This window comes from Mauremys mutica, chromosome 6, assembly GCF_020497125.1.
Source record: "Mauremys mutica isolate MM-2020 ecotype Southern chromosome 6, ASM2049712v1, whole genome shotgun sequence".
Lineage (NCBI taxonomy): Eukaryota > Metazoa > Chordata > Testudines > Geoemydidae > Mauremys > Mauremys mutica.
In genome coordinates, this window is record NC_059077.1 from 808,572 (window position 1) to 827,595 (window position 19,024).

At 57.5% G+C, this 19,024-nt stretch overlaps 1 protein-coding gene across 2 annotated transcripts in view; it reads right to left on the bottom strand.

Moving 5' to 3' along the window:
* Positions 1 to 19,024, bottom strand: part of GBA2 (glucosylceramidase beta 2) — a 54,928-nt gene that overhangs the window by 12,321 nt on the left and 23,583 nt on the right. For both annotated transcript variants that reach the window (XM_045021242.1, XM_045021243.1), the window contains exons 3-8: positions 18,167 to 18,282; positions 16,536 to 16,754; positions 12,725 to 12,964; positions 12,017 to 12,119; positions 2,176 to 2,329; positions 577 to 702 (exon numbers count right to left, since the gene is read on the bottom strand). In XM_045021242.1, coding sequence (XP_044877177.1) covers positions 577 to 702; positions 2,176 to 2,329; positions 12,017 to 12,119; positions 12,725 to 12,964; positions 16,536 to 16,754; positions 18,167 to 18,282 — 958 coding nt within the window. The remainder of the gene's footprint in view (positions 1 to 576; positions 703 to 2,175; positions 2,330 to 12,016; positions 12,120 to 12,724; positions 12,965 to 16,535; positions 16,755 to 18,166; positions 18,283 to 19,024) is intronic.

A 19,024-nucleotide genomic window follows, 5' to 3' on the forward strand; every position in this document is an offset into this window, starting at 1 on the left:
AGTTCCTGGGTCTTTCCAGGAGCTAAGCGCCAGCCTGGGCTGGCTCAACCAGCTCCGCTCTCCAGACAGCAAGAGCAAGCTCCATGGGCCTGCGTGTGCGCAGCCTCCCCTGCCCCCGGAGAGCCAGGGAAGCCAGGCGTGAAGGAGACACCCTGCCTGGAGCTCTGGCCTACGGGAATCGGCCCCGGGGCCCAGCACCTGCCCACACACAGGCACGGGGCTCACCCATCGGTGACAGGCTCTGAAAGGGGACCCCCAGAGACCCCAGAACACAGCAAGACACCCGCCCCTGTGCACACACAGGAGCAGCACTCTCGCCACCCCATACTTCAGGAGCCGGGTGCAGCAGGGCCAGCCACTGGGGGGTGCGGTGACTCTCCAACGAGCCACTCTGCGGCTGGCAGGAGGCCGAACCTGCCCCAAACCAACAAACCAACTCTGCAGACCCCTGGTGACAGCAGCAGCTTGTCAACTGTACCTGACCCTGTCTGTGGCCTGGCCAGGGGGTCCCCTCGGCCCCAGCGGGCTCCCCCCCACTGGAGATGGCCCCGGCTACCAGCCAGGCGATCACTCTACCTGTTCTGCAAGATGGGCCTCTGCCAGCTCTCGATCTTCTCCTCCCACTGCTCATAGTGCGTGAGCGCGTAGTGGGAGAGGGCCGGGCACGCGTCCCCTGCGCTGCCGAAATAGCGTGTGTACCGCCTGCGGGGAGAGACATTACTGGGGGCAGGCCTGCAGGAGACAGCCTGGTGCCGTCTGTCCGGCTCTGTCTGCACAGGACAGCACGCTCCCCCACGCGGCAGGGACCCCCGCCCCAGCCAGCCAGCACAGCGCTTCAGGCCAGCAACCCACAGGGCCTGCTCTCAGCACAGCCCTGGCACTGCAGGGAGGGGTGGGGCGATGGATCCCCCTCGGGTAGGGGCCCTGCCAATGCTCCCCACCCCCCCGCCCTCAGGACGCCACGTGTGCCGGCAGTGCCGTACAGAAATGCTAACGGCCCCAGCACCTGCAGAACAGGAAGCGATGACATCAGGAAACTGCCCCTCCCCAGGCTGGGCGCAGGCTGTCACTCTGACACACTGCTGCTGACCCAGGCACAGCCAACCCCACTGCCGCTTCCGAGCAGGGCTCCCAGCTCCGACGGGAGAGGAGCGGCTGCAGCTGGCCTGCCTGAGGGGCGCGAGGACAGGGTGTCGCAAGGCTGGGGCAGCCAGAAGGGACCCGTGTCATCATCTAGTCTGAGCTCCTGCAGCACAGCGGCTGCAGACCCCACCCAGCAGCCCTTGCACCGGGCCCAGTGCTGGGTTGAGCCAGAGCGGGGCCCAACCTTGGTATAAAGACTCCCAGTGATGGAGAATCCCCTTGTCTCGGCCCAGCCCGAGCAGAGTCTGACCAAGTCTCGGAGGTTAAACAATGGGCAATACAGGCAAAGGTGCCCCGACAGACGGCGGGCGGCCTCTCGCGCGCGCCCCGACAGACGGCAGGCGGCCGGGCGGCCTCTCCCCCGCGCGCCCCCCCTTGGGCGGCCGGGGCGGCCTCTCGCGCGCACCCCAATGGGCGGCGGGCGCCCGGGCCGGCCTCTCGCCGCGCGTCCCGACGGGCGGCCGGGCCGGCCTCTCGCCGCGCGTCCCGACGGGCGGCCGGGCCGGCCTCTCGCCGCGCGTCCCGACGGGCGGCCGGGCCGGCCTCTCGCCGCGCGTCCCGACGGGCGGCCGGGCCGGCCTCTCGCCGCGCGTCCCGACGGGCGGCGGGCGGCCGAGCCGGCCTCTCGCCGCGTGTCCCGACGGGCGGCGGGCGGCCGGGGCGGCCTCTCGCACACGTCCCGACGGGCGGCGGGCGGCCGGGGCGGCCTCTCGCACATGCACCACTCAGGGCGGCCCATGCAGACCACATGCCCCAGCAGGCACGGCTCCTCCTTGATGGGACCAGCTGGGGTGATGTGAGACCAGGCTGGGGTGCAGGGAAGTGGGATGGGCAGGGCATGTGCTGGGGGGTGCGGTGGGGGGAGCTGGGCAGTGTCCCAGGGGCATGGTGACCATGCGAGATGCCTGCCCTGGAGGAGGTGCTGGGTCCACGCTGCGGGATGGCGAGAGAAGGCCGGGCACACGGCACACACAGCTCTGTCTGGTGGGTGGCATCTGTGCCTGGAAGCACATAGGGGATCTGGGCACGTACCTGAGATGCAGCTTCTCCTTTGAGCCAAAGTGAATGCGCGGCATGTCCCAGGCCAGGCCCAGCTCCAGCGTCCTGTGCCCCCGGGCTGGCACTGTGCAGGTGGCGCAAACAGCTGCTGCAGTCACCTCCCCCTTCTCTGTGAGGCTGCCCTTCCCTGTCAGGTAGGAAAAGCAGACAGTGAGAACACTGGGACTCTCACCCCCCAAAGAGCATCCCAGGACCTGCCGCCAGCCCCACGCTGTCCTGCAGTGGTCCAGACTCAGCACTTGGCCCCTCTGATAAACTGGGCAAAGGCACAAAGTGCAGAGAAACAATTTCTAAACACTTTCAGTGACTGCTTCTTGGAACAGCAAGTCCTAGTGCCTACAAGGAAAGGCCAGCCAGAGGCAACCCTGGCAACTGCAGGCCAGTAAGCCTGACCTTAGTGCCAGGCAAACAGGTTGAAACTATAGTAAAAAAACAGAATCGTCAGACACACAGATGAACACTATTTGTTGGGGAAAAGTTAACACAGCTTTTGAAAAAGGAATTCATGCCTCACCAATCTACTACAAGTCTCACAGCGTCAATAAGCATGTGGACAAGGGGGATTCAGTGGATATAGTGTACTTGGACTTTCAGAAAGCCTTTGACAAGGTCCCTCACCAAAAGCTCTTAAGCAAAGGAAGCTGTCATGGGATAAGAGGGAAGGTTCTCTCATGGATCAGTAACTGGTTAAAAGACAGGAAACAAAGGGCAGGAATAAATGGTCAGTTTTCAGAATGGAGAGAGGTAAATAGTGGTGTCCCCCAGGGGTCTGTTCTGGGACCAGTCCTATTCAGCATATTCATAAATGATCTGGAAAAAGGCGTAAACAGTGAGGTGGCAAAATTTTCACATGATACAAAATTGCTCAAGATAGTTAAGTCCCAGGCAGACTGTGAAGAGCTACAAAAGGATCTCACAAAACTGGGTGACTGGGCAACAAAATGGCAGATGAAATTCAATGTTGATAAATACAAAGTGATGTACATTGGAAAACATAATCGTAACTATACATATAAAATGAGGGGGTCTATATTAGCTGTTACCACTCAAGAAAGATCTTGGAGTCACTGTGGATAGTTCTCTGAAAACATCCACTCAATGTGCAGCGATAATCAAAAAAGCAAATAGAACATTGGGAATTATTAGGAAAAAAAGAGAGAAAATATCATATTGCCTCTATATAAATCCATGGTACACTCACATCTTGAATACTGCGTGTAGTTCTGGTCACCCCATCTCAAAAAAGATATATTGGAATTGAAAAAGGTTCAGAAAAGGGCAACAAAAATGATTAGGGGTGTGGAACAGCTTCCATATGATGAGAGATTAATAAGACTGGGACTGTTCAGCTTGGAAAAGAGAGGACTAAAGTGAGATATGCTAGAGGTCTATAAATCATGATTGGTTTGGAGAAAGTAAATAAGGAAGTGTTATATAACAGGGTAAACACAAGAACTAGGGGTCACCCAATGAAATTAATAGGCAGCAGGTTTAAAACAAACAAAAGGACGTATTTCTTCACACAATGTACAACCTGTGAACTCTTTGCCAGAGGATGATGTGAAGGCCAAGACTATAACAGGGTTCAAAAAAGAACTAGATAAGTTCATGGAGGACGGGTCCATCAATAGCTATTAGTCAGGATGGGCAGGGATGGGGTCCCTGGCCTCTGTTTGCCAGAAGCTGGGAATGGGCGACAGGGGATGGATCACTTGATTCCCTGTTCTGTTCACTCCCTCTGGGGCTCCTGGCATTGGCCACTGTCAAGATATTGGGCTAGATGGACCATTGGTCTGACCCAGTCTGGCCGTTCTGATGTCACTCTTGACTTTGTCTTAAGTAACACTCAAAAGCCAATTCAAGATGTGACAGCAGCTGACTTACTAAGTAACAGTGACCACAATCTAATTAGGCTCAACGTCCTGGGGAGAGGGAAGCACCACAGTGACCGTCACAGAGCCTTAGCGAAATGCTCCTTTCTAGAAGGGCCTTAGCAGTAAAAGCAGAGGAAGTACAGTCCTTCGTGGTGCCACGGATGCGACAAAAACCCAGCAGCAGAGGCTTCACAGAGAGGCGCCCCACTGGCTAAACAGGGACCTGGCATGGAGCACATGGCCACAGCTAGTGGCAGGGCTGAGAGGCTATTCGAGCCAAAGAGAAACCCTTCAAAATTGGAACTCTGCCCCTAGTGCGGCGATAAACGGGCGCTGGAGTTACAGCAGGGCCCGTGCCAGAGGTCAGCGCAGATTTGAAGACCCAGCCACTAAGGGTGATAAGATGGAGTTACTGACTCATAACTCAAGTATCAGAGGGGTAGCCGTGTTAGTCACCCACGAAAGCTCATGCTCCAATACGTCTGTTAGTCTATAAGCTGCCACAGGACTCGGTCGCTGACTCATAGCTGGTGTTCTCCACGTTGTCTGCACGCTCACACTGCTGGGCCTGCACAGGCCAGACACTGGAACCTTCCCGGAGCAGGGGGAGATTACAAATTGGACATGGGCGCTCCCTGCCCCTCAGCTCTGTCCCCAGCCTCTGCAGTCGCAGCACCGAGACCCCGAGCGGGGGGGGGGCACCCTCTCATTTCTCCTGGGCACTTGCCAAGTGATTTCAGCTGCTGCTCTGCTGCTTCCACTGGTATCCAGTAGACGACGCGGAATCTAAGTATATTTCCAGAGTTAATGAAAATCAGTTGTACTTCTATCATACCAGATATTTTCACGTCTGTAAAAGTCCTACAATCCAAGTCATTCGGTGCAGGGCCAGGGGACCCGGATGATAAATATTCCCTTCCTGCTGTGACAACAAACCCTGGACTGCAGGCAGCCATTTCAAATTCCCCTTGGAGACACTGCTGCCTTAGCCAAGCAGGGACTGGTACAATTACATTGGCCTTGTCCTGATCTCTCTCTTTCCAGTACTGCTGGGAAGTGGAGAACACATGGGACAGGATGGGCCCTGCTCCCTGTTAAGGACGAATGAATGGATTCTTTGTCTCAAGCAAAATCAAGGTCCTTCCTGTCCCTGCTGGTAGCAAACACATCTCTCTGGATCCCCCAAAGACATCTTGAAGTATTGGATCCTTCAGAGACCATTTGTGTGGATGCATCAAATCTCTGCTGAGCTCGTCCACTTTGCTGTTCTCCTTGCCTGCAAGGTAAAGGCCTCTTGGGTCATTGGGTCGAATGTACCAGTCCCGTAGATCTACGGCCATCCCGCAAAGGTGAGATGAACAAGGCCTCCTTGCCCCAGGTAATACAGCACCGTCGTGTTGTGTGTAACACCTATTGCCTTCTCTTGTGTGTTCGTGGGGGAAAGGACCTCAGGCCAGGCAGACTGCTCTCAGTTCTAGCACAGGTAAGTACAACGCTTCCTCTCTGTCGCTCCAGACATCTCTCCCCACCAACTCCCTAAGGTGCTCTCCCCATCCTGTCGTGGGTGCACTGGAAGAGAATGTCAGTGCCAGCTGTCCCTCCGAGTGTGTTTTCTGTCCGAGACCCCCGCAGCACAGACATCAGAATCCCTACGGAATACGAATTCTTCTGGACAGGCAGTCCTTGGTTGGGCTGTAACTCTAGCTCCCCCACTCCAAGCCTGGCACAGGGGTGACGTGTGGGACCAGCAATTTCAGATAAATAACCACCTTCGGAGCAGGTTTCCGGTCAAATACTGGTACTGCAGTTGGAATAGTCTAAAACCTGCCTCTGGGCAGGAGAGCGTTGCTCTCTCTAGGGTCAGGCCTATGAAAGGAATGCTCTGAACAGCTGATGGAAGAGACACATTCACAGTTATTAACCGACTTACATTGTGAAACAGGCCTCTAGCAGACATCCCTTATCAAAACTTCCTTGGCTGGTGTCTTCAGAAGCCAATTGCTCAAAAGCAGGTAAACAAAAACTCCTTGATGTCTTAGAAAAGCCACTACCACAGAGAGGCATTTTGTTAAGACTCTAGGCACCACTGAAAGCCCAAAGGGTAGAACCTGGTATTGGACGTGATCTTGTCCAATGGCAAACTGCAGGTATTTGCAATGTTTTCGTCTCCTCACACTATGAAAACACACCACCTCTACATCAAGGGCTGCAAACCACCCTTGACTTGAAAGATTATCTACTCTAGTGACACCATCATGGGACCCAACAACAACATCAGCCACACCATCAGAGGCTCATTCACCTGCACGTCTACCAATGTGATAGATGCCATCATGTGCCAGCAATGCCCCTCTGCCAAGTACATTGGCCAAACTGGACAGTCTCTACATAGAAGAATAAATGGACACAAATCAGACATCAGGAATGGTAACATACAAAAGCTAGTAGGAGAACACTCCAATCTTCCTGGACATTCAAAACAACAGATTTAAAAGTAGCCATCCTTCAACAAAAAAACTTCAAAAACAGACTTCAAAGAGAAACTGCAGAGATACAATTCACTTGCAAACTTAACACCATTAATTTGGGCTTGAATAGGGACTGGGAGTGGCTGGCTCACTACAAAAGCAATTTTCCCTCTCTTGGTGTTGACACCTCCTCATCAGTTATTGGGAGTGGACCACATCCACCCTGACTAAACTGGCCTTCAGCATTGGTTCTTCACTTGTAAGGTAACTACCTTCTCTTCATGTGCCAGTATATATTGATGTCTGTATCTGTCATTTTCACTCCATGCATCTGAAGAAGTGGGGGTTTTTTTATCCACAAAAGCTTATGCTCAAATAAATCTGTTAGTCTTTAAGGTGCCACCGGACTCCTCGTCGTTTTTGTGGATACAGACTAACAGGGCTACCCCTCTGATACTTGACTTGAAAGTGAGGGGAAGAGAGAGGCCAGGACTACCATACGGAAATGGGACTTTCTGATGTATGCATTAATCTTCCTTAGGTCCAATATCTGATGGAGTCCTCCACCCTTCTTCAGTATAAGGAAACATCTTGAATAAAACCTCAGATTCTTGTACTCCCTGTGAACCTCCTCGATTGCCCCTACTTCAAGAAGGGATTGAATTTCTATTCTTATCATAGTATCACAGGAGGAGTCCCTGAGGAGAGAAAGGTGGGGAGGGAGGGTGTTGGGAGGGCCCTGAATTGAATAATAAAACCTTTTTCTGTAATTTCTAACGCCCACTATTGTCCGACGCATGCATGGAGGACGTGAGAAAGCTAACATTCAAAAAGGCGAAGTACAGTTGTATTGTTGACTGGTTGGCAGATCTCAATCCTCACTTCTCAGATTTCCTAGAGAAGAGGAAATTGCAGAATGACTTGATGCCCTGAGTGGTTTAAAGATTTTCTCTGCTGCTGCTGAGAAGTTGCAGGTTTGTTGTTGTTGGTATGCTTGTCATCTTTGGGTGTGGTAAGACAACAAAGATAATGGGAGTAAAACTGTTTGTGATGTATCTAAGGGTATGGCTACACTGGCGAGTTGCAGCGCTGGTGGAGGCTTTCCAGCGCTGCAATTAGTAAGTGGCCACACCTGCAGGGCACTTCCAGCGCTGCAACTCCCTGCCTGCAGCGCTGGCCGTACACCTTGCTCAGCATGGGGAATAAGGATTGCAGCGCTGGTCATCAAGTGTGGCCACACACCAGTGCTGTTATTGGCCTCCAGGGTATAAGGATGTATCCCAGAATGCTTTTAACTAAATTACTCCCTTTGTTTTGTTATGCAGCCTCTCTTTGTTTTGTTGTGAACTCCCGTTGCTACTGGAGCTGCTCTACCGGAGCTGCTGATCTAAACAAACACAGCTCCTGTTTGCTGTGATCAATCTGTATCCTCCTCCCTGCGTGATTCAAAGGGGTCGGCAGCTGCTTATCTGGTCTGCAGGCTTTTGCAATTAAAGAATAAGGGGTTGGATTTTGTTGTCAACTCCGTGCACCGGGCTCCGTGCACCGGGAGCTGCTTCAAACACAGCTCCTGTTTGCTGTCATCAATCTGTAACTACTGTCAACAATGAAATGAGATAACCCCCTGCCTGTCTCATTCACAGGGGTTGAGTGTTTGCTTTGCTTGAGAGAAACGGGGGGAGGGGGCAGAGGGGGGAAAGGGAGTATGTTGGATGCAGGCTGTTTGCAGTTAACAGTAAGGGGGTGGGAAAATTTTCTGATTTTGCAGAGTGTCGGTTCCAAAAATCCACTCTCTCTCTCCCCCCCGTCCCTGTCACACTGCCCCACACCCCCGTCTTTTGAAAAGCACGTTGCTGCCACTTGAATGCTGGGATAGCTGCCCATAATTCATCACTCCCAACAGCGGTGCAAATGCTGCAAATGTGGCCACACACCAGCGCTGGCCCTGCACAGCTGGACGACCAGCGCTGCAACTACCAGCGCTGCAGATTTGTAAGTGTAGCCATACCCTAAGGGTATGGCTACACTTACCGCGCGGATCGACGCGGTGAGTTCGATTTCTCGGAGTTCGAACTATCGCGTCTAGTCTAGACGCGATAGTTCGAACTCCCCGCGCGCTCCGGTCGACTCCAGAGCTCCACCACTGCAAACGGCGGTGGCGGAGTCGACCTTGGAGCCGCGGACTTCGATCCCGCGGCGTCTGGACGGGTAAGTAGTTCAAACTAGGGTACTTCGAGTTCAGCTACGCTATTCACGTAGCTGAACTTGCGTACCCTAGTTCGACCCCCGCCCTTAGTGTAGACCTGCCCTAAATGTTGGTTCCTGAAAGACTAAAACAGACTTAATGATCTTATTGTTGATCTTGTATCCTTTATCTTTCCTAAAACATCATTATTTTGTCATTAAAAAGTCCATCTCCTTCACCTGGGGGATTTTCTATCTTAGGTTTTCTCTCTGGCGAAAGAGCAGAATATCTCAGCCCCGCATATCTGTGAAGAGGAGCTGCAGATGCAACTGATCTTGCCACTGAGTCACAAACATCAAGTGAAGCTCTTAGCCCATGCTCTGCTACACGCTGCCCTCCTGTATTAATAGTCACCTGTCTTTGTCAGTCCTCAGGCAAAGACCTGGCCAAGACTTCCCCCCCCCCCCCCCCGAAAAGGAAATGGTAGCGAGACACTACTGCTTGGTAGTTTGCCAGTTTCATAGTGAGCGAGGCTGAATAACTTCCTTCCCAATGCATCCGTTCTTCTTCCATCCTAGTCAGCAGCCATTGAGTGTGACAGGCTCTCTCTTGTTCTGTGTGTTGCTGCTGCCATTACTATCAGCTCAGGAGGAGGCTGAGCGGGAAATCGCTACAAACCCTCATAGGGAAACCGACATCATTGACCAGCTTTCGTTGCAAGTGACTGACATGAGGCTGGATCAGCCCACACAGCCTTTGCTGGTTGCCACAAACCATCCAGACTAGAAAGACTTTGATCACTGAACTTGAACCCAGACTGAGGGGTGTGATGAAGTGAGGCTATTCTTAATGTTTCCTCTGAATACTGTGTGGGTGCCTCAGTTTCCCCTGTGCATTTCTTAAGTCTCTAGGTGGTGGGATAAAGGCCAGTGTGCATAAATGGCTGACACTTTGTCTCCTGGCAACTAATGGCCCGGGCCCTTCCCCCCTGCAAGGGAATAGCTAAAGGTAATCAAAGAGATCAGGTGACCTCCTGGCCCAGGAAAGAGACAAAGCCCAGAGAGGAGGGGCTGGAGGGGGTTTCAGTGGGGAGCTGGCTGGGGATGAGGAGTGAAGTGCAGACGTGGGGGTCTGGCTCACTGCCCCCCAGAATGGACCCGGCCGAGGGGTCCGGTTCTCTGTACCTACAAGCTCTGTTTTAGACCCTGTTCCTGTCATCGAATAAACCTCTGTGTTACTGGCTGGCTGAGACTCACATCTGACTGTAAAGTGGGGGTGCAGGACTCTGTGGCTTCCCCAGGACCCCGCCTGGGCGGACTCGCTGTGGGAAGCACACGGAGGGGCAGAGGATGCTGAATGCTCCAAGGAGAGACCCAGGAGGTGAAGCCGTGGGAGCTTCTTGCCCTGCAGACAGGCTGCTCTGAGGGAGAGGAGGCTCCCCAGAGCCCTGCCTGGCTTGGTGGGGAGCAGTTCCAGAGCATCGCCCGGGGACTCCATGACAACGGGAAGTTTAGCCTATCTACAAGGGATTAAAATTGCAATGCCGCCTCAGATGGAGGGGCAGCTGCAGTGTAGACGTGCACAGCGCCAAAAGGAGTGTAGATACGCACAAATAGTGTCTCTTGTTCTGCTGCAAGCCCTAAATCACGTGAAATGCTTATATACCATCAAAAACACATGAAAGACTGTAGCAAAGAGGCGTGGCCGCTCTCAGAGACTGACAATAAGGGACAGCCAGGCACACCTACAGGGACACACATTAGATTTGTAAGAGAAGGGACTTTGTTGGTTTTCATTGTAAATAATTGTGGCACTCTAGAAGACATAGGAATTGTATGACACAAAGACGACGGAACACTGAAAGATATAAAACGGGGAGTAACTTTGAAAGGAGGACATTCTAATTAACAGTGTGGGCTAATCCGGAAATATGGTCCTTGAAATGTACCAAACATACAAAGCCTTGATCAGAAAAGCACTGGAGAAATGTGTTATACACGCCCGCCATCTACTGGATACCAATGGAAGCCGCAGAGCAACAGCTGAAATCAGTTGGCAAGTGCCCATGAGAACTGAGAACGTGCCCCTCTAACAAACCAGGGTATATAAAACAGAGGTCACCATGTGGGACCCCCAGAGCTCAGTGAACCCCTAGACAGCCTCTCCCCCTCATCCAGAGTCACAGAACCAAGAGGTGAATGAACCTCCAAAGCAGCTGCAAAATGGACACCCAGAGCAGCCATGTGGAGGGGTTCCAGGGTTAATGGTGTAACACTCTACACCCCAGGGGAGTGCCCGGTAACCCCCATATTCATCATTTGTATATACTTGTGATATTGCATAGAAAGCATCCCTTGTAAGGTATCAAGGGAAAGGTTATGATCTGCTGAAACCCACTGTTCCATCAACACGTGTGTATTATTCATGCTTACGAAGTTATGAGAATGGTGTTGTATGGTGGCCACTAAACATGCTGTGGGTTTGGGAAGTGATAGATACTAGCTCTCCAAAGACAATAACCAGGGGGATAAACAACGTCCGGGCGGGTGAACTGTTGATCACAATACTGATGTGTTTCTGGGTGAGCTGTTGATTGACTGAGAATAACCAAGTGCCTGATTGAACACTGTTCATGCTAAAAGTTGACATGAAAAGAACCTAGCACTAAATTAGCACGCTAGTGTTCCCTGGGCTCAACTCAGATTCTAGTTGAAGATTGGCTGGAACATTTAGACAACTGGCAAATCTAGTTTATTTGATGTCACCTTTAAAATCTGACCCACATCTCAACAAATTCATAAAATGGACCCTTTCATGAAACAGCTAGCAAGGAGGTGCCTTCGGAGGCACAAGGAACCGGCTGGAGAATATTCGAATGCCTTTTTGGAATGTCTGCTCCCCCTTCTCAGAACACAAGAACAAGGGGATAGTCAATGAAATTCAAAGTCGGAAAATTCACACCCGATCAAAGGAAATGCATGTCCACACAGTGCACAATTAGTCCGTGGAACTCACTGCCACAGGAAGTTGTTGAGGCCAAGAACTTAGCATGAGACAAAGAGAGAAGAGGGAGATTTCTATGGCTGACAAGACTACCCAGCGCGATCATAGCAGGGATGTTAAACCTCCGGCTTCAGGGTTTAAACCACTATCAGAGAGCAGGATGAGCTCTTTATAGGAGGCCGATTATCTCACAGCAGCTACTGCGGGGTCAGTACTGAGCTAGGTGGGCCTCGGGTCAGACCCAGTCTCTGCTCAGAAAGTTACTGGCCCGTGCATCACCTCACCTGCCGGGGAGTCCAGCCTGCCGTCCTGAAGGAGGTCTTGCCACACTGCCTGCCCTGTGCCAGCGGGGTTGAATGCTGTGAAGTGGGTCACTCCTGTGCCAGCCTAGTGGAGGAAGAGAAGGACGTGGTAAGTCTGGGGGAGCCGTTCGTTTCTAGCAGCAGGGTTAGCACCTGCTGGCTGACTGAGCCCTGGCCCCTGGCAGCGTTCAGGACTGGATCTCCTGCCCTGGTAACCACTGGCCCCAACTCTGTACCCACCATCAATCCCAGCTCCCCCCGCACCCCAGGGATCTGCAGGCCCAGGTCTTACCCATCCCCCAGCCTACAGAGGGGATGTCAGGGAGCAAGAGCCCTTTAGAGCCTATGACTCACCTTCCTGCCCTCCCTGGAACTGAGGCCAGCACTAGGGCCCTGGAGCCCAGGGCCTCCCAATGGCCACAGCCCCACCCGGTGCAAACGCACCCCATCCACGCTTCACTGGCTCCCCAGCGGCTGCAGCTCCTAAGCTCCGAGGCTGGGGCCTGCAGCAGCTGCCCACAGACATGGCTGTAGTTGGAGAGCCAGGTGCTGGGATCCCTGTCACTGGGGATCAGGCAGGGACAGACTGAGGGGCACAAACCTCCCCAGAACCCAAATCCTGCGGGTGTTGAGCCTCTGCCACCAGGGACAGACGCGGGTGACACGCAGCCTCCCCAGCCTGCCCTCTACCTGCTCCCTGGCGGAGATGGCGAGGGTGTAGGGGTTCCTGGGGCTGCAGTGATGCAGCAGGACTCCCGAGACCCGCGCGCCCTCCTTCTCCAGGCTGAAGGGCTCGTTCCAGTGGCCCCCTCTCTTGTCCTCCTTGGTGCCCGTGCCATTCCGCAGGGTGAGCATGATGGAGACGTCCACGGCCTCGTCAGTGCCGTTCTCCAGCTCCCAGACGAACACTCCCACGGGCAGGCTGGTGTCCTGGGGAAACAGGCGCCAGGTGCACGCAGCTCAGAGCCTGCCAGGCAAACAGCTCAGAGCATCCCCGCCCCTGCACCACGAGGAGCCGGCGGGGCCGCGCCGCTGCAAGGGGAGCAAGGGGGCCGATGCAGCAAGGCCTGGGGACTCCTTTGCTACAGCGAGTGGCGGAGGGCTCAGGGCCCAGAGCACAGGGCTCCAGTGCTGGAGGACAGCTCTGCGCCAAGCAGCACCAGGGACGCATGCCCACGGTGCTGGAAACAAAGGGGTAAAGGCCCCGAGGGCGACTGGTGCACCTGGAGCCATTAAACCAAAGCGCTCCCCGGGGCAGGGCCAGGACAGGAACATCAGTGGGGCAGCCTCACGCCCACGCACGGGGCTGACCCGGGAGCTAGGCAGCCTCACGCCCACGCACGGGGCTGGGCCGGGAGCTAGGCAGCCTCACGCCCGCGCACGGGGCTGACCCGGGGCTGGGCCGGGAGCTAGGCAGCCTCACGCCCGCGCACGGGGCTGACCCGGGGCTGGGCCGGGAGCTAGGCAGCCTCACGCCTGCGCACGGGGCTGACCCGGGGCTGGGCCGGGAGCTAGGCAGCCTCACGCCCGCGCACGGGGCTGACCCGGGGCTGGGCCGGGAGCTAGGCAGCCTCACGCCCGCGCATGGGGCTGATCTGAGGCTGGGCCGGGAGCTAGGCAGCCTCACGCCCGCGCACGGGGCTGGGCCGGGGCTGACCCGGGAGCTAGGCAGCCTCACGCCCGCGCACGGGGCTGGGCCGGGGCTGGGCCGGGAGCTAGGCAGCCTCACGCCCGCGCACGGGGCTGACCCGGGGCTGGGCCGGGAGCTAGGCAGCCTCACGCCCGCGCACGGGGCTGGGCCGGGGCTGGGCCGGCGAGGACAGGACGGGAGCTAGGCAGCCTCACGCCCGCGCACGGGGCTGACCCGGGGCTGGGCCGGGAGCTAGGCAGCCTCACGCCCGCGCACGGGGCTGACCCGGGGCTGGGCCGGGAGCTAGGCAGCCTCACGCCTGCGCACGGGGCTGACCCGGGGCTGGGCCGGGAGCTAGGCAGCCTCACGCCCGCGCACGGGGCTGACCCGGGGCTGGGCCGGGAGCTAGGCAGCCTCACGCCCGCGCAAGGGGCTGATCTGAGGCTGGGCCGGGAGCTAGGCAGCCTCACGCCCGCGCACGGGGCTGGGCCGGGGCTGACCCGGGAGCTAGGCAGCCTCACGCCCGCGCACGGGGCTGACCCGGGGCTGGGCCGGGAGCTAGGCAGCCTCACGCCCGCGCACGGGGCTGGGCCGGGGCTGGGCCGGGAGCTAGGCAGCCTCACGCCCGCGCACGGGGCTGGGCCGGGGCTGGGCCGGGAGCTAGGCAGCCTCACGCCCGCGCACGGGGCTGGGCCGGGGCTGGGCCGGGAGCTAGGCAGCCTCACGCCCGCGCACGGGGCTGATCTGAGGCTGGGCCGGGAGCTAGGCAGCCTCACGCCCGCGCACGGGGCTGGGCCGGGGCTGGGCCGGCGAGGACAGGACGGGAGCTAGGCAGCGCTCAGCTGCATTACACACGGGGCTGCACCGCCGGCTGCCTGCACTTGCGGGGAATTGGGGGAAATCAGACTCCTTCTGCGGCAGCTTCCCCGGCCTGGGGAGCAGCTGGACTTGAGCGATTCCAGCTAATCAACAGCATCGGTGCTGAAGTCTCCTGTGGCGAGGGTGAGCCGGGCTGGGGCCCAGCTGAGCCTGGCCATGGGGAGGGGAGGGCAGCCAGAGGCTGTGGGGAGCATCCCCTGGGGCAGGACAGCCAAACACCCCCATGGGCTCCACAACAGTGGCAGGGGCAGCGCCAGAGACAACGCCCTGGAGCCCCGGCAGCCCTAGACGCAGGCAGCTGGGCAGCGAGGCTGGGCCGTAGCCCAGTGGGAAGGGGGCTGTATCTAGGTCAGGGACAGGCACCGGGAACAGGTAAAAGGGGGAGCTCAAAGGGTCAGAAACAGCAGAGCAAAAAGGGGACAGGCGGGTGAGAACTGCCGGAGAGAGAAGCCTGGGGTGCGAGACTTCACGGGGAGCAGAACATGAGATAGAAACGAGGAAGGAAGAAAGCCCCGCAGTTGTGAGCCAAGCAGCCCTCACCCCGGCCCAGCCACATTCCTGCCCTGCTGGGAAGCCCCAGAACTAATCGGCTTTGGCAGGTCACCAGCCGACCACGCTGCTGAAGTGCTGTCTCCCCTTCTCACCCGTCTGGCCAGTCCGACCCAACTCCCTGGGGCAGGGCCTGAGCCCCTCCCTGGGGCTCTGTAACACCCACCGCCCCGAGGTGCTGCTGTATGACACGCAGGCGCGTAGAGGCTGCCAGACGGGGCCTGGCTCATCTACTCCAGTATCCTGGACCAAGCAGCAGATGGTCTACGTAACGCGACTGCCTGAGCTAGGAGACCCAGTTCCATCAGCCACAGGCTGCTGCAGACTCAACCCTCCACCTGGTGCAGCATCACGCCGTGTCAGGCTGTGATAATCTGCCTGGAGGAAGCCTCCCCCCCATAATCCTGGAGCAGGAGCATTTATAGCATTTAATTTTGTAACACTGGACGTTGTTACCAATATGAGTGTCCAATCCCGCCTTGAATCCTGCTGAGCTCTTGGCCCCAGCACCATCCAGTGGCAGTGAGTTTCACAGGATAATTGTACACGTTGGAAAGCATTTCCTTTCATCCATTGTGAATGTGTCCTCGTTCCTGTGCTATGAGTCAGGGCGAGCAGATGCTTCTGCTGCACCTTCCCCTCCCCGTCATTCTTCTGTGATTTCATCTCACCCACCCTGATTCAGCTTCACTCAAGGGCAATGGCCCCTGCCGTCCAATCTCCCTCTGCTGGAGACCATTCTGTTCTCGCTGCCCAGCGCTGACCCTCCCCCCAGTTCTGTTTATAAAGGAACAACATCCCCTGCACACAGCCGGGTACCTGCAGCAGGGAGCAGGGCAGACCAGCCCATCACCCCCACCCCACTCCAGCTTTGGGAGAACACAGCCCAGCTGGCTGGAGCCTGTCAGTGCAGCTTTCCCCAGGCAGGTTTCCAGCTCTCACCTCTCACCCAGGGTCCCCAGGAACTTCCCAGCCACTCTCTGCCTTATCCTCTATCTGGAACTGATAACCAGGGCCAAAGACATGGCAGTGCTAGTGCGAGGCCACGGGGCAGAGCGAGGCAATGGAGTGATAAGTAGAGGCGGATAAGGAAACACCTGCTGGTGACAGGATGAGAGGGATCTGGGCCATGGCAGGATGGAGACTTCTCCCATGCCATACTCCAAAGCACAAGTCCTGCTGCCCAGGCTGTGTCTGAGACCATCTCCGAGGCAACAGGCCTGGTGCCCAGACTGTGACCGAGACCATCCCCCAGGCACCAGGCCTGCTGCTTTATCTGCCAGCCGGGAACTCCAGGCTCCATTCCCAATACCTCATGTCGCTTTGCACAGTCCCTCTGGTCGAGGCCAGGGAGAAGCAGGTCCCCCGTGATGAGGACAGTGACTACGATGGGTTAGGCCCTGCTGGAGGCAGGGATGAAGGCTGAAGAAGGGGGAGCCTCACCTGGTAGTCGTGTGGGATGATGGGGCTGACCTGCCGGCAGGTGAGCACCACGTCCTGCCCAGGGAGCTGGTAGACCGTCCAGGCCCGAGGGTACAGGGCATGGTAGAAGGCGTAGTGGCCGCAGTAGCCCCAGTTCCAGCCCTGCAGCACGCTGGGTCTCTCCACAGACAGGACCTGCTGGTAAACGGTCCGTCCCTTCCGGCGCAAGCAGACGGTGAACTGGGAGAGGAGGAGAGCACAGAGCACTGGGATGGGAATGCTGGGCACCCCCCCAGGAGCTGGGCACACTTCAACTCCAGCAGCAGATCCCTCCCCAGCACTGGCTGCCCACCCCACAGACCATCCGTCTCCCTGTGCAGCCACTCACCAGCCCTGGGCTGGCTCAGAGGGGCGGGTGGCCGGGCACTCACAGGGAGGAACGAAGGCCCCGAGTGCACTCACAGGGAGGCTGCCCAAGAGACCTGGGCAGGGACCAGCCAACCAGGCCTCAGGGGGGACCCTGCGCCAGAGGGAGCAAAGTCACGCTGGAGGCGGCAGAGGAGGAGGGAGGAGCTCACTGAAAATGGGAGCACTGGGAACCTGCATCCAGCCGCTACATGGCTGCTGAGGCTGCACAGAAGGCAAATCAGATGAATCACCTCTGCAGACAGCCTCCCACCCGGCCGGCTCCCGGCACAGCTGTGTCCTGCTGGCACTGGGGGGCACGGAGCTGCTGCAGCCCCCTCACTCCTGCTGCTGTGCAGGTGAGACTCTGAAACCTTGGTCCTGTGCCAGGGTCAGCGCCTCAGGCCTGTGTGCAGGCGGCTCATTGTGGGTTTTATAGGATGCGTCAGCTCTACTGCAAAGCCGTAACATTGAGCTGCTGACGAGGCGTGCGCCGCAAAGAGCCCTTGGCCCCTTTCCTGGGCATTGGGGCCTTCACCCCAGCATCTCGGCTGAGCCCACCCTGCCAGTCCAGCCAACCCTGCCGTCCCAGGGGCCACAGCAGAGGCTCCCAGGCCAGCTCCAGATCCTGTTGTGACTCCTCTGCCAGCCCATGAGGTCAGATTAGGACCGGAGGGAAAGGAACTGGCAGTACCGGGTGGGGCTGCAGCATGTCCCCCAGTGCCCCATCCTGGGCAGGCTCCATGCTCACTAGCCCTGAAGCCCCGGGCAGTCCGGGCTGCTCAGGACCCCGGGCTCCCAGCCCCTCCCATTGCTGTGCTGATCTGTCACTCGCTCGCTGCTGACGTCACCCTGACAGAATAATTGGCAAACATGGTCCCTGAGCGGCTGTGTGAGGAGCGAACGACCCAGGGCTGGGCAGCAGCGATCCTGCCGGCATGGCTGCTGGGAGCCGCTCCATGGCCCATGCTGCCGGAACCACGAGTTTCTCTTGGCCTCCTCTACCCCATTGCACAGTGCTGTTTAGCAGCTGCCACGTTCCACCTCAGAGGTGGCTGCATGGCAGTAGGGGGTGGGGTGGAACCATGCCCATAGGTCCTTTCCTTACCCCTGGGTGCAGAGGGGGAACTGGGCCTTCAGGTTGCACCACCTAATGTGGATAATGCACCAAGCCCCGCGGAGGAAAGGGCTTGCCAAGAGGACCAGGCGGGAGGATGCCACAGCCTGCGATGCAAACACACACCCACCTGGTCTGCTACGACTGTCTTATAGTGGTACACGCCGGGATTCAACTGCCATCGACAGAACTCTCCCCGCCAGCCTCGTGTGATGGTACCTCCCCCAAACCCACCCAGCGGGCACCCTGTTAGAGAGACAAAACAGCAGATTCACTCCTCCCTGCAGGAGCCTGGCACGAGAGAGGGGCTAGCGGGACATGGGAACACATGCACTGTGCAGGGGAGGCTGAGCTCCACTCAGTCCACCCCCAGGGTAACCCCCCGCAGCACCCACCTGCCGGTGAACCCCCGCAGCACCTGCCCTCTGGGAGAACCCTCACAGAACCCACCCAGCCCACAGCACCTGCCCCCAGGGTACCTCCTGCAGCACCCGCCCCCTGGGGTAACCCTCACGGAACCCACCCGCCCCGCGGCATCCACCCTGCAGCACCTGCTCCCTGGGGTAACCACCGCAGCACCCACCCAGCCCACAGCACCTGCCCCCAGGGTACCTCCTGCAGCACCTGCCTGCTCTGCAGCACCCACCCGCCGGTGAACCCCCGCAGCACCTGCCCCCTGGGATAACCCTCACGGAACCCACCTGACCCGCGGCATCCACCCTGCAGCACCTGCCCCCCTGGGGTAACCACCGGAGCACCCACCCAGCCCACAGCACCTGCCCCCAGGGTACCTCCGGCAGCACCTGCCCCCTGGGATAACCCTCACAGAACCCACCCGCCCCGCGGCATCCACCCTGCAGCACCTGCTCCCTGGGGTAATCCCCACAGCACCCGCCCCAGCACCCACCCCCAGGGATAACCCCTGCAGCACTCGCCCCCTCTGGTAGCCCCCGCAGCCCCCACCCACACTCAGGGTTACCCACAGAAC